Below are 15,177 nucleotides of genomic sequence, written 5' to 3' on the forward strand. Positions count from 1 at the left end.
CAACACTAAGGATGCACTTCCTGGACGATGACCAGGTATCAATACGTGCACAACGCAGCAGTGTGAAAGTGCTGCGTACAGATAATGATAGGAACTCCAGCTGGCTTCTCTGCTCGGCCTCTCGCACTCCAGCCCAGAAGTTAGGGGCTATAGAGAATTAGCTGTAACTTACAAAGGGCAAAGGATGCTACTGATTAGCCCTTACAGAAAAGAGGAAAGTGATTCTTTACACCTGTATTACACCTGAAGCTTACAGAGCACCTTCCAATATACCATCACACATCACTTACTCAGCTACTTAATTCATTCATCCAGTAGATAAAACAATTTACTGGAAACCAAATATGTGACAGGTATTGCATTAAGCACGTCCATGTGTTACTAGATCTGACCACACTTTCTCTGAAACCTCTCAACTCCACGAGGTCAGCAAGGCTTTTCCATTTTGTTAACACTTTTACTATAATCTCTACTTTATACATAATAAAAGACTCCCAAGGTGAGTTGTCCGAAGTCAAGTAATTAAAGGTCAGGCCACAGCCAATGTCGCCCAGCATCAGGGCAGCACTTTCACAATGAAGAACACCATGTCCTTAGAGACACTGTTGCCTGAAAGGATAATTTCCCAACCTCCTTATCTCCTAAAATGTTAAAAAGGGCTCAGGAATTATGTTTTACTGTGAATGCTATCACATCCATATTTCAAACAGAGAAGTGACAATGACATAATAACGAAATATGGGGCGTTTTCTAAACAGCAGGCATTGTACAGAGGCGTTCTTCCCTGTAATCCTCCTCAGAAATCCACGAGGAAGGGAAGCCTTTCACCCTCTTTGTCCAGATGAGGAAACCGAGGCCTCACAGGAGGACATAGAGGCAGTGAGGGGTGAGGCCCAAGTCTGGACAAAATGCAGAGCCCTGAGTGCCCAGGGCCTTCTCATTCACACATCGTTGCCCCTGGAAACTTGGTGTATCGCAGCCACCAAAAGCACAGGACCTTGGTCCGTCACGTTTTTTGCAAACTCCTGTTTCATTAACAACATCCAGGTTTAGTAACACCCTACTGCTTAAAAAGCCGTTAACTCCAGTGTCCAGAGCTGCAGGGCTTCGAAGGTCACTGGGGGCAAATCCATATATGAATGCTAACCAGAAGCGTGTTTGCACAATCATCCACTAAAACACAAACACTAACAGAAATACAGGGGCACACGGGAACTGCTGAGGGAAACTGGGAAGTCTGTGACTGTCTAACTCTTCTTCTCAGAAGAGTTTGGTAAATACTTCTGTAAAAGTAATGCTCAGGGGGCTTCCCTGGTGGTGCAGTGGTTAAGAATCCAGCTGCCAATGCAGGGAACACGGGTTCGAGCCCTGGTCCAGGAAGATCCCACATGCCACGGAGCAACTAAGCCCGTGAGCCACAACTACTGAGACTGCACTTTAGAGCTCGTGAGCCACAACTACCGAAGCCCACGCGCCTAGAGCCTGTGCTCCACAACAAGAGAATCCACACCATGAGAAGCCCGTGCACCACAACGAACAGTAGCCCCCGCTCACCGCAACTAGAGAAAGCCCGCGTGCAGCAACAGACCCAACACAACCAAAAATAATAAATAAAACAAATAAATTTATTTAAAAAAAAAAAAGTAATGCTCAGTAGCTTATCTTTTCCTCTACCCAGGTCACACTGGAACCATTCTTTATGCCTTAACCCAACAAGAACTTCCTGTGGCCACCAGGTACTTGGATATAAGCCTGGAATGAACAGTGGGCACCACGTAGTGATGGGGATGATTTTCATTATACAAACGTCCTCAAGTCATGACAATGACCTAGTGAGTTCACACGGCATCACATCAAAAGCTTCCAGCATCCCCCGACCCGCATGCTTTCACTTCAACCAGTAACTCAGTGGGGTCCTGTCTCCCTTACCTTATCTCCTTCTCTGTGAATTGGGGAGCACAGCAAATACAATCCATGATAGGCCAGTTCTGGTATGTATTTTGCTTGGTTAAGGTTTCTAAAAAAAAAAAAAAAGGAAAAGATTAGTTAATGGATGTGATTTCACTTGGAATAGCTCCTAACCCTATAAGCTATATCTAAATGAAGAAATTCTACCTGTGTGCCAATTAGGGTAAAATGGCATTAAGGCTTCTGATGGAGCAAAACTCATTGTACCATAATTAAATGTTAGCACTGGAAGATTTAATGGCTCACCTGGCTTGTGTAACATGAAATTCGTGAACTGGTTCAAAATTAGTCAATGCAACGAAGACCTGGAAAACAGAGACCAAGAAAAGGCCTGGTTTTTCCCACTCTTTAAGTATTAGCCCGTCCGTGTCCTCGCTCTTTGAACTTGCCCAAGGTTCCTGGAATTCTCACTTACCTCTACACAATTCTGTATACATTGTGGCTTTTCTTTCAGGGAAAACTTGAGCAGAAGCCTTAAAAAATTCTTCAAGACGTGAAAGATGGCATTTCGAATTTGACAAAGGTCTCGGGAAGAAAAAAAAATATTCTCTTCATCCTCTTGTTCTTCAATCACTTCATCCATCTAGATTATGAAGAAATGTACAGCTGACTGTGTAGTACTGCCTAACAGTTTGTCCCGACTGGTTTCAATGTACCCAGTCAAGGGTAGTGAAACTCCAGGTGGGCGCTGGGTCGCTGACCAGGTGCCTCGACTGCTTGGGGTCTCCACAGCCGCAGCTGCTAGCCACTGGACCAGATGGAAGCTACCACAGTTTCTAGTTCTATACTTACACGTCAGTGAGATTTCTTGGGTTTCGTAGAAGTTCTGGTGTCAATGAACCTCTACCACCCTACCTAGTCACATAAAAATTAGGAATTAATGTTATTCTATTATGTTCTATGGACGAGAGTCCTCAGGATACTTCGACCACCATCTCTAATGACAATAAAATAATGTGGCAAACACACCTGTTGGCCTGTGGTGAGCACATCTGGGAACAAGGCGGGAGAGAGATGATGGGGAGGTTGGGAAGATGGTAAGGGGAACATACGCTCAGCGGTACATGAGGCGACTGCAAGTCCTACGGGAGGGATGGCGGACGGCACGCTAGGGCTTTGGTATAATCGTGACCCCTGAAACCCTACCTTAATATAAATTCTTAAGTAAATCAGATATGCTTCACGATTCCACTCCCTCTTACCTCCATCTCCTCTTTCCTGGGGGGCCTTCCTCTCTTCCTACTCTCCCGTGGGTTGGCCTGAGCATTCTTTGGTTGTTCTTTCTTTCTTTTCGGATTCAAGCTGGATTCCTGAGGCCAGCTCTTCTTTAGAATCTGAATACATTTGTCAAACATCACTGGGTGGAAAACTTGGTTGGCTATACTGCCTATTCAAAAAGAATAAAGAGTAAGCAGGGTAGGTTTAATTGTCTTGAAATACGTCTGTAACAACAACCAAAAATTAAAAAGCAAAACCAGACTTTTCCTTAACTTTGAATAACAGTGAACCTTTAGCAAAAAAGTTCCATTCAACTTCAGCCCTAGGCAGTGAGCAACAGGCCTCATCATCAATAAACAATGAGATTTCCGTAGCTGGCTCTAACGGAGTAAGTGGTTTTACACTTTTCCTCCTGCCATAAACAACTATACAACTGGACAGAAATTTACAAAGTGACCATCTAAGACCCAGAGCAAGAGGTAGCCTAGCCACACAATCCCCGAGAAAAGGGAAACCAGTGAGATAAACCCTAAAATTGACCCGATTCTGTGTCTGGAGGCAATGTCTGGACAACAGCAGAAAAATGATGAACCCAAGCACACTCTGATGGACTTACTAAGTCAGGAATACAAGGATCAGTGTCAGGAAGGCAGGGTGGCTGGAATGTATGGAGCAGAGCACTGGAAACGAGGAAGCCACATGAAGACAGTGCTGAGAAGTCTGCACAGGGCTGACCTTAGCTAGGACGCATGGGGCGAAATCCATGATGGTGGGCAAAGAAAACCTCCAAGCAGGTGGGAGATGGACAGTTTTCGGAATGCACACAGGGGAGAGATACGTCGGAGCCCCAGCCAGCCACAGTGACCTGGAACATTCACGACACACTCGGAGAGAAACACACCTTAACAGCAGGGCTAAACTAGCTCCAGAGTAAAGGCTACTTTACATCTGCCCCAACAAAGCTTTCAAACAAGCCTCAAAAGGACCAAGTTAATGCACCAACAGCTGCCTATCAAAACATACTTAAACACTACTTAAAGGAAAACAACAAAACCAAGACACTCAAAAACTTCACATTCAAAATGTCCAGCATCCAATAAAAAGGTACTGGGCGGGGCTTCCCTGGTGGCGCAGTGGTCGAGCGTCCGCCTGCCGATGCAGGGGACACGGGTTCGTGCCCTGGTCTGGGAAGATCCCACATGCCACGGAGCGGCTGGGCCCATGAGCCATGGCCGCTGAGCCTGCGCGTCCGGAGCCTGTGCTCCGCAACGGGAGAGGCCACAGCAGTGAGAGGCCCGCGTACCAAAAGAAAAAATAAAAAACGTACTGGGCATCCAGAGAGAGGAAAACATGCCCTGTGGTGAGAAGAGAATCGTCACTAGAAACAGTCCAAGAAATGACAGAGCAAGCAGAGAAGAACCGTAGGGCAGATATTATAAATAAGCTCAAGAATTAAACAGCAGCAAACAAAGCAAGAAATGAAAATATTTTAAAGAATCAAATGGAACTTCTGGATCTGAAAAAGAAAACGTCACTGGGTGATCTCAACAGCTGATGAGATGCTACAGGAACAAAGGCATGTGAACTTTAAGAAACAGAAGCACAGAAACAAAAAGAAATTAATAAAGGCCCTGGGACCCATGGGAGAATATCAAGCAATCTAACATACGAGTAATTGGAATCCCATAAAAAAGAGAGGGAAGAAAATACCTGAAGGAATAATAACTGGAAAATTTCCATATATGTTAAAAACTACAAATTCACAGACCCAAGAAGCTCAATGAACCAAACTATGATGAACACAAAGGAAATCCCACCAAAGGGTAGATAATCTAATCAAATCAAACCTAATAATCTAATCAAATCAAAACAAATAGAGAAAATCTTCAAGGTAACCACGCCAAAAAAAAAAAAAAGACAAAAACACACAGAACAGCAATGATAAGAGTCATGCAGACTTCTCATCAGAAGTGAAGTAAACCAGAAGACAATGAAATAACACCCAAAAAGCACTGAAAGAAAAAAATCTGTCAACCTAGAATTCTATATTCAGCAAAAACATTCTGGAAGGTGAAAGATACTTTCATGGAATCAAAATCCAAGACGGTCGATGGCTAACAGATGCACAGCATGAGAAGAGTCAAAGAGAGTTCTTCAGGCCAAAAGAAAATTACGTGAGATGAAATCTTTTAAAAAGAAAAGACATTTATTTTTTCATTTTCTAAAAAAATTATTTAAAAGATAATTCAGAGAAAAATGTTATGAATAAATTGTGTGGTTTACAACACAGAAATTCAACGTATAACTACAACAGCACAAACAGGAGGGGAGAAAGGAAAGCACACTGTCTTAAGGCTTTACATTATCTATAAATAAGTAGATTATCGGAAGACAGACTATTAAAGTACTTATCGTACACCCAAAGCAAGCACTTAAAACATACACACACAAATAAGTATAGTTAATAGGCCAAAAGGGGAGATAACATGGAATACTAAAAAAATACCCAATCGAAAAAGGGCAGGAAGAGGGGAAAATGGAACAAAAAACAGATGGAACAAACAGAAAATAAATACCAAGAGGGCAGGAACCCAACCATATTGATAATCAATTATCTAAATTGTCTAAATGTCCCATAAAAAGGCAAAGATTGTTGAGAGGATGAAACCCAGTGATGGGCAGTCTACAACACTGTTTAATTACAAATGTGAAGACATGTCACATGTAAATCATGAGAAAGGGTGTGCCAACCTAGGACAAGTCACATGATAACGAGAAAGGCCATTTTAAGATCAAAGTAGATTTCAGCACGATGAACACAACCAGACAAAGAGCAACATAACACCAAAGGGGACACACGCAATCACAAATATGTCTGTAACCAGCAGACTTTCAAAATACCTGCCTTTAAAATTGGCAGACTTGAAAGGAGAAACAGGTAAGTTAAAACTATACTTGGAGATTTCAATGCTCTTCTCAGTAACTGAGAGAACAAATAAACAGACTATCAGAAAGGATACAGAAGACCTGAACAACCGCAGCAACCTACTCAACTTTGACAGAAAAGAGGTCCCCCAAAGGCAGAATGCACATTCCGTTCAAGGGCAAACACAAGATTTACCAAGTCAGACCTTGTGCCGAGCCATTTAAAACAAAAACAAAAAGTCAGCAATTTAAAAGTACTGTAGTCATATAAAGTATGTGCTCTGATCTCAACATAAATAAAATAGAAAGCAATTACAACATTTCAGGAAATTCCTCAAATATTTGGAAATTAAACACACTACTAAATACCTCAGAGGTGTAAAAAGAAATCACAAGAAAAATCAGAAAACTGCTTTGGCCTGAATGGTAATGAACAGATTATCAAAATCTGTGGGATGCAGATAGAGCAGTATATATAGAAGGAAATTTACAATATTACGTATATTAGAAACAAAGGAAAGTGAGAATAAAGATCTTAAGAAGTTAGAATAAGAACAAATTAAACCCTAAATAAGAAGGCAATAAGAGATAAGACCAAAATCACTGAAATAGAAAAGGAACAATCACTGAAATAGAAAAGTATAATCAATAACAGCAAAAATGGGTTCTTTGAAATGATCAATCAATAAATCTCTATCTAAACTGATGAAGGAAAAAAAGAAATGCAGATTACCAACATCACGACTAAAAGAGGACATATCACTACAGATTCTACAAACAAAACACTTCTTTCAACGAAAACTCCAGGCCCAGATGGCTTCTCTAGTGAATTCCACCAAAAATGTGAGTAAGAAAAACAACCAATTCTTCACAAACTTCCAAAATACAGAGTAGGCAAGAACACTACCCAACTCATTCCATGAGACTGGTATTGCCCTGAAACCCAAACCAGATGAAGGCATCAAAAAAAAAAAAATCCCTTATCAATACAGATGCAAAAATATTCAATAAAATATTATCTAACTGAATCTGGCAACAGATTAAACACTATGACCAAGGTCATGCAAAACTGGCTTAACATATGAAAAAAATCAATGAATATATCACTAGAATGAAGAACAAAAACCACATGATCACCTTACAGATGCACAAAAGCAAATGACAAAATCTAATACCCATTCATAGTAAAACACTCAACAAACTAGGAATAATAACCTGATAAAGGCCATCCTCAAAACACCCCCGGGGGGCATCATACTTAAGGGCAAAAGACTGAAAGCTTTCCTCCTGAGATCGGGAAGAAGATGCCCAACTCCCCACTCCTATTCAACAGTGGACTGGAGCTGTTAGCCAGGGCAACGAGGCAAGAAAAAGAAATAAAAAGCACGCAGACAGGAAAGGAATAAGGAAAATTATGTCTATTCACAGATGACATGATCTTATATATAAAAAATCCTATTGGAACCAGTAAATGAGTTCCGCCAAGTTTCAGGGTGCAAGATCAATTATCAAAAATCATAGCCAAGGGACTTCCCTGGTGGTCCAGTGAGTAAGATGCCATGCTCCCAATGCAGGGGGCCTGGGTTCGGTGGGGGAGGGATGGATTGGGAGTTTGGGGTTAGGAAATGCAAACTGTTATATACAGGATGGATAAACAATGAGGTCCTAGTGTACAGCACAGAGAACTATATTCAATATCCTGTGATAAACCATAATGGAAAAGAAAATAAAAAAGAACGGGTGTGTGTGTGTGTATGTATATATATAAGACTAAATATAACATAAAATTGGAAATCAACTATACTTCAATAAAAAAGATAAACTGTACTTCTATACACCACCAGTAAACAATTGGAAAATTAAATTAAGAAAACAAGTTCATCTACTATAGCGCAGAAAAGAATAAAATACTTAGGAATAAATTTAACCAAGGACGTGCAAGAGTTTTGTACCCTGAAAACTACAAAACAGGGGCTTCCCTGGTGGCGCAGTGGTTGAGAGTCCGCCTGCCAATGCAGGGGACGCGGGTTCGTGCCCCGGTCTGGGAAGATCCCACATGCCACAGAGCCGCTGGGCCCGTGAGCCATGGCCGCTGAGCCTGCATGTCCGGAGCCTGTGCCCCGCAGCGGGAGAGGCCACAACAATGAGAGGCACGCGTACCGCAAAACAAACGAACAAACAAAAAACTACAAAACATCATCAAAACCAATGAAAGCCCTAAATAAATGGAAAGACGTCCATGTTCACGGATTGGAAGACTGAACACTGCTAAGACAGCAACACTCCCCACACTGATCTACAGAGTCAATGCAACCCGTCAAAACCCCAGCTTTTTGGAAAGAAGTTGATGCACAAATCCTAAAATTCATATGGAAATGCAAGGGATCTTGAAAAAGAACAAACCATGATCAAATATTAAGTATCAACAGCACCCCAACCATAATCCAGAAACATTTAAACACAGAAGGTAACTGGCAGAATTACGACTTGCTGGAAAGCTGCAAGTGGCCCTACGAGTAACAGCCAGCCCTCAGCTCTGGGCTGAATCTCAACCTTAATCGGAAGGCGCTGCGCCCAGCAAGGAAAAGAAGAGTGAAACTGGGTTTCCAAGGCCACCACTTTGCTAAGAGCCCAGTTACACCTGAGATACCGCTTAGTAAGTGAGTTCTTTGGGAGCTTATTATTTCAAGTCATGATGGGAGCATTAACAGTAAAACAAATCAGTGTTCCAGGCTTTACATATCTCTTCACTAATTCCCAAGTCATATGGAATAGGCCTTTAACATCTACTATGAACGCGCTGACATGAGCAACGTCGAGCTGCAAGGCGGCTGACCCTGATTCTCTTCCACGTGAACTCAAGGTCCCAAGCTGCAGCTCCCTCTGCGCCCCACCCTCTCCTGCCCTGGGCTGGGGTGAGTGGGGAGGAGGGACTCCTTCATGGCTCCCACCCGAAGGAAGCAGGGGGAGCATCACAGAGACACCCCTCCCCCGTGCTTCCTTCCTCAGCCTTACTAACTGTGCTCTGGCCTATTGGATGAGAACAGTCCCAACTACTGTCCACACCCACGCGGGGGAGACAACAGTTCCCTCTCCCCCGCCCCCAGCACTTTTCTCAGCCTGGACAGGGTGTCAGAAGGCAGGGCAGTATCGGAATGGTATGCTGGGTGGGGTGGGTCAGAGTGGAGCTCTGAAACACCCCCTCCAGCCTTACCCCTCTCAGACTGCTTGTATTAGGTTACAAACCCAGCATAACAACATCAGAAAACACATTTACAGTTAAACAGGAGAGCTTTCTGGAACACCTGTAACATGCCACGTGCTTCACAGATTCCCTCTCACCTAGCCTCCCAGTGAGGAAACAAAGTACAAGTACAAAACAATGGAGACAAATTAAAAACTAAAAGCCCTGTCCTATCACACCAAACACACATACTGTACCTGGTACTTCCAGCAGCAGAAAATAAAGCCCAGCGGCATGAAGGCCAAATTCCCGCTGCTGGGCACTGACGTTTTTCTTAAGGACCGTCTGAACGAAGTGATGGAACAAGGCCATCAGCGCGTTGTGGGAAATGCTGTTCTCCATGAAGAAGGTCCAAATGCTCTGGGGGAGGGGCGAACCATAAGAGCCAATAATTAGAGAAATGGGAAAATCTCCTATTATCTGATTTTTCTGAGTACTTTTAGTGCCCTATAAAAAAGGGAACAGACCATTCTGGCTCCTAATTGTAAATGTTTGTCATTTCACAGGGACTAAAACAAAATTTAAAAGTGTATTATTCAAAATTACAAGGGGAATTCCCTGGTGGTCCAGGTGTGACGACTCCACGCTTTCACTGCTGAGTGCCTGGGTTCGATCCCTGGTTGGGGAACTAAGATCCCACAAGCTGCATGGTGTGACCAAAACAAAACAAAAAAATTACAAAGATAAATAACTATAAAAGAAACTTAATTAACCTTTCAAAATAACTTTGGGTAAGTTTGAAGCACATATATTTCTGAAATTACTATACCTAAAAGCTACACCAAGACTATGGGGGCACCCTATATCAGTAATTATGCAAACAAGTTACTCTCCATGTATGTCAAATGTACCGCAATTCATTTATCACTCAAATTACTAACTGAAGAAATCAGAGCAACTTATTTAAATTGAAATGTTCTATGGGCAATGGGAGCAGGAGAGGAAATACCGTGAAGTGTCTCCCTCAAGAGATTTCAGAAATAGCCTAGGTAAGACAGGAAATAAACCCTAGAGCATAAACCACAATCTTATTAATTTTATCACTGTTCTATGCTTTCTCCTATTAAACATGTGAACAGGAAATAGGTTATTTGTATAAACCAAACATAGCAGGAACTAAATATGGTTTATTCTGGGCTACTTTAAAAAAACATAAGCTCACAAAAGTTCAAGAAATCAGACCTCGTATATACTGCTTCCCTGAAAAGACAGGGAAAACTCTCCTCTTTCCTTCACCACGAAGCTTCTGGAAGAAATGAGTTACATCCTCATCCCTAAGGCCATCTCAGCTCCACTCCACTCACCTGTAACTGTGACCCAGGGGGACCCAATCACCTCTGCAGCATTTCATACCTGATAAAAGCTAAGTTCACAAAACTCTATTAACTCCATCTGAAAAAAAGGCCCTAGTTGTTAGCCCTCCTCCCCAATTTCCACAACCGTAACTCCAGACCATGCCGTAACACACATTTAAAAAAACAGATGAGCAAAACACAGTTGGCTGTTGAACAACACAGGGCAAGTCCAAAGTCCTTGTGGAATTCATAGCCGGCCCTCTACAGACACAGTTCCTCCACATCCATGGTTCTGCATCCACAGACTCAAACAACTGGAATCGTGGAGTCCTGTAGTTACTACTGAAAAACTCTGCAGGTAAGTGGGCCTGTGCAGTTCAAACCCGTGTTGTTCAAGGGTCAGCTGTACTGTCCCCAGGGACCTCCCTGCGTGTAGCAATTCCCACTTCAGTCCATCTTCGGTCAAGAACATCCGTCTGAAACAGATCTCTTCAAGTCCCTTAGTCTACTGCTCACTAGAACCTCTTCCTCGGAGAGCTGGATGTGAGAATGAGTGGGTTAATCTATGTATGATGCTTAGACCTGAACCTTGTATACCACAAACACCTCACCCTCGAACCCCACTGTGGTCCCCACTTACAGCTCAGTCCTGTGTGCCCCGCCCTGCCCCCATCCCCTCGGCACCCGTTGCACATCCGCACTGTGATGATCCCTCCGTAGGCTACCCTAGGACTCGCATTACTGCAGTCAACATTCTATCCATTTGTGAAGACTTGCCTCCAGCTAGCTATTTTCTTTCTGCGACCCACCCAATCTCACCACGCTCCCTTTTCTATGCCCCTATGAGATGGCATCTAACCTGTCCTAGAGCAGTTTTTACAATGCAGACTCTGGTGGCCTGGTGCTTCTCCATGCCTGCGGATGTGGTCGCTGGACATGCCTAGCCAGTGCAACGCAAGTGGGCCCCCCAAGAGCCAGTGCTTAATTCTCCCCTCTCCCCCAGGTAGGGGGAGGCTCTTTACCTTAACCATCATGTTACCTGCTGAGGTACTTCATGCAGTACTCAGCATTACGCTTAATGAATGTTTAACAGGATGATTTAATTTTTGAACAGCTACATGAAACCTCTAACTGAAATATTTTTGGTAATTTAGATCTTTCAGAGATGTTAATATCTAAGTATTCTTTGTTCTGCTTTAGAGTCCCTCAGTTTTTGAAAAGCAGTTAATGATCTAAACAGTAATAGGTAGAACTCAGTATTTAAAGGAACTCTTTTTTCCATTTTTAATTCAACTCATCCCTTTTCAGTTTTATATCCAGCTTTCCTAAACTTAAGGCATGCCCGAATTGTTATTGCATTGTCCTTGGCCAACTTTTCCTATTTGGTTTATCTGCTTTCCCTCCTTGCCTTGGCCTTTATTCTTTTCCTTTAATTTGCTGTTGTAAACAGTGGTCATGACTTGAAAAAGAATCACAGATTAATACCTTGAACCTCTGGAAGGAAAGCTATGAGGCTACCCCAATAAATGAACCACATTCTTTATGCCACTCTTTATCATACTCCTTCTGAACTATACACTAAAAAGACTAAGCTTTAGATGATAATAGGGCCTTTTATCTTCCACTTCTGACAACTAAATGGCTAGCTTGATTTTTTTTTTTTTTTACCTCTGTAGGTCCATGCTCCCCAGCAGCAAAAGTTAAAAGACTGTCATAGAGATTTGTGAATGCGCTCAGTCCGGTCTGCACGATCTCTGCTTCTATGGTGGGATCCAGAGGCTCAGTTTCCGTGAATTCCAGTTCCCATACTGTGCCCACCCATTCTAGTGGGAAAATGCAATGAAGTCAACAAATGTTCTATAATAAGAAAGACCAATAAGCTTTAGAGGCTGAGAACATTCATGAAGAGAAAAGTTTACTAGTCACAACTCACATTTAACTATACCATACAGGTGAGGCAGAATTAGAAGGAAGCAGAAGAGGTTAGAACATCTTTTTTTAATCATTAACTGACAGCTGGCTATTAGGTTGGTCATCATCTAAAAATATCAAGAAGGAAAACACTTATCAGATGTAACAGTTTGGGGGATGATCCAGCCTTCCCGTATGTTCAATCTGGAGAAGAGAAGGTTAATAAAAGGTTGCCTTAGCTGTCCCTTTGTGAAAGTCTTACAATCAAGTTAATAAACCCAAATAAAGTGTAGAACACAAAGGGACAGCTGAGGCAAATGACTATTTAACATGCTTTAATTACTCATTCACTCTTCCCTAACTGATCTCCTAACAAATACAATCAGCTTCCTAAAAATGTTCTTGCATCTTTTCTTGCCTTTTTCTCTCATACATTCTCCCACTTATTTTATATGCATATTTTTAAATGCACACCCATATTTCTGACCTCATTTCTGAATCGAAACTACGAAGTCCCAGTGATAAAAGATCTGGAATCAGAAAATCAATATATTCAACAAATGACAGCTATTATCACGTCTACAATGGATAGGTGTTAAAGCCGTAGTAGACAGTACAACAGTAGAGAGCAGATGGAGACTGGGGGAGGCAGGGGGCAGAGGTGGGAAGGAAGACGATCCTTCAGCTGCTCCAACACGTGGGGGTTACCAGGGAAAGAGGTTACCAGGGAAAGAGACACCGAGAAGGGCATCCCAGGCAGAGAGGACCCCATAACAAAGCACAAAAGGAAACAAAGTATCACCTGTTTAGAAACCAACACCATCGTAACAGCACTGAGCTCAGCTGTGAAGGGTGAGTTGTTATCAGCACTTACTCAGCAGGTAGTATAATGCGGCCGGTCCCTAGGGGCCTTCCCAGAACAGCCCCTCCCCCCATGCGCTCCGCCTGCCTTTGTCTGCAGAACAACTTGAGTCAAAGGATAAACATAATGAGAAAACTGAGAAAATGCAGAAAGAGAGAAAAAGTCAAGCAAAGCAAAATAATAATTAGCCAATAAACAAAGTCAAGGACCTTTAGTTCCTCCTCAAGGACTACAGATACTAGTCTGAGCCATGTCCTTTGAGCCGTTTTGCAGACACTGAAACACCCCCCCAACAGGTGGGAGAAGTCAACTGCTGCCCACAAGCGCGGTAGACGGGTTGGAACCAGGCTGATGCTGCTGACCCCTGACTACCTCACCACCAACCAACCAATCAGAAGAATATTCACCAGGTGATCACACACCCTTCAACTCTCCTCCCTCACCCTGTCTTTAAACTCTTCCCCTGAAAGCCTTTGGGGAGTTGGGGTCTTTTAAGCACAAGCTGCCTGGACGCCTTGTCGGTTCCTGCGATGAAGGCTGCACTTTGCTTCACCACAACCGGGGGTCAGCAGATTGGCCTTGCCGCGCACGGGCCAAGTGGACCCAAGTTTGTTTTGTTAACAGCAGGTGCAGGTATTAAATCAATCTTCACGAACGCCCGCAAAGTAGATCTTAGAACCCCCATTTGACACAAGCGACCGAGGCCCGCGAGGCTCGGGTGCTCAGCGGCGGACCAAGGCACCGGCCCCAGGTCCGACTCCAGAGCTCAGCTCTGGAAAAAGAGCACCCGCTGGGACAGGTGAAGGCTCTCGCCGCAAACAGAGGCTGTGGTAACTCAGGAACCCGAGGGAACCACTGAAGGGTCAGAGACCCGGCGGGTCACGCTGGCCTTTTCAAGGTGGTCCCGGAAGGGGTGTGGGGCCGGGTCGGGATGGAAGTGCTGGCGCCAGAAGGGCAGGAGGTGCCCCAAGCGCCAAGACGGGCCACAGCGAGGGCGCGGGTTGGACCGCAGCCTCGGGAAGCGGCGGGCGAGGCTAGGACGAGGGGCCGCCGCCACCAGAGGCTGGAGGTGGGGGAGGGGGGCACCTCCTGCCCTTCAGGGAGGATGGGCGCCCGGGGACGCCAGCCGCACCCCTGGGCCTCAAGTTCAGGAAGTCGGCCCGGCCCAACAAACAGACGCGCTGCCGAAGCCTCGGCACCTGCGGGGCTGTCCGCGCAGACCCGGAGGCAAGGCCGAGAAGCAGGAGCACAGAGCGGAAGGAGCCCGCGGAGAAGCGCCAACGCCGCTGCCCGGCGCGACCCCTCCCCAGCACCCCCCGCAGCCCGCAGGCCCCGGCCGCGTCCTCACCTGGACTGAGGTCCAGCGGGCACCAGGGCTGCAGGGCGCTCGCCAGGTCCCGCCAAGCCGCCATGACCGCCGCTCGCCTCAACTTTCAAAGCTGCTCCGGCGCGCGCGCCGAGAAGACCCAGCGGGCTCAGGGTGACACGGGGTTCGCACCAACCAATTACCGCGCCCCGCCGATCCGTCCGCTGGCCAATCAGCAGGGCCTTCCGCCGCATGCGCAAAGGGTGAGGCGGGCCCAAACCCACCCTCGCAGCCGAGGTCGGGGGTCGTTTTCAGCTTTTCCTCAGAACTGGGGGTCAAGAGCTAAATCTAATGTCCCGTCTCCCTAAAAGGGGACACTCTGAAGAGAATCTGAGGCAGTATACTTTTTTGTTGTAATTGTCACCTCTTTCCCCTGTCAAGCGGCATT

The 15,177-nt window shown here is 44.7% G+C and overlaps 1 protein-coding gene across 4 annotated transcripts in view; it reads right to left on the reverse strand.

Moving 5' to 3' along the window:
* Window positions 1-14,923, reverse strand: part of NCAPD3 (non-SMC condensin II complex subunit D3) — a 57,540-nt gene extending 42,617 nt beyond the window's left edge. For 2 of the 4 annotated variants that reach the window (XM_067751624.1, XM_067751623.1), the window contains exons 1-7: window positions 14,772-14,923; window positions 12,319-12,473; window positions 9,553-9,715; window positions 3,171-3,355; window positions 2,384-2,551; window positions 2,215-2,273; window positions 1,930-2,017 (exon numbers count right to left, since the gene is read on the reverse strand). In XM_067751624.1, coding sequence (XP_067607725.1) covers window positions 1,930-2,017; window positions 2,215-2,273; window positions 2,384-2,551; window positions 3,171-3,355; window positions 9,553-9,715; window positions 12,319-12,473; window positions 14,772-14,835 — 882 coding nt within the window. In that variant the 5' untranslated portion in view covers window positions 14,836-14,923. Of the gene's footprint in view, window positions 1-1,929; window positions 2,018-2,214; window positions 2,274-2,383; window positions 2,552-3,170; window positions 3,356-9,552; window positions 9,716-12,318; window positions 12,508-14,771 lie in introns of all 4 variants that reach the window. The other 2 variants (XM_067751625.1, XM_067751626.1) reach the window with 2 other exon arrangements.
* Between the last annotated feature and the right edge of the window lie 254 nt (window positions 14,924-15,177).

This window comes from Pseudorca crassidens, chromosome 9 (genome assembly GCF_039906515.1).
Source record: "Pseudorca crassidens isolate mPseCra1 chromosome 9, mPseCra1.hap1, whole genome shotgun sequence".
NCBI lineage: Eukaryota > Metazoa > Chordata > Mammalia > Artiodactyla > Delphinidae > Pseudorca > Pseudorca crassidens.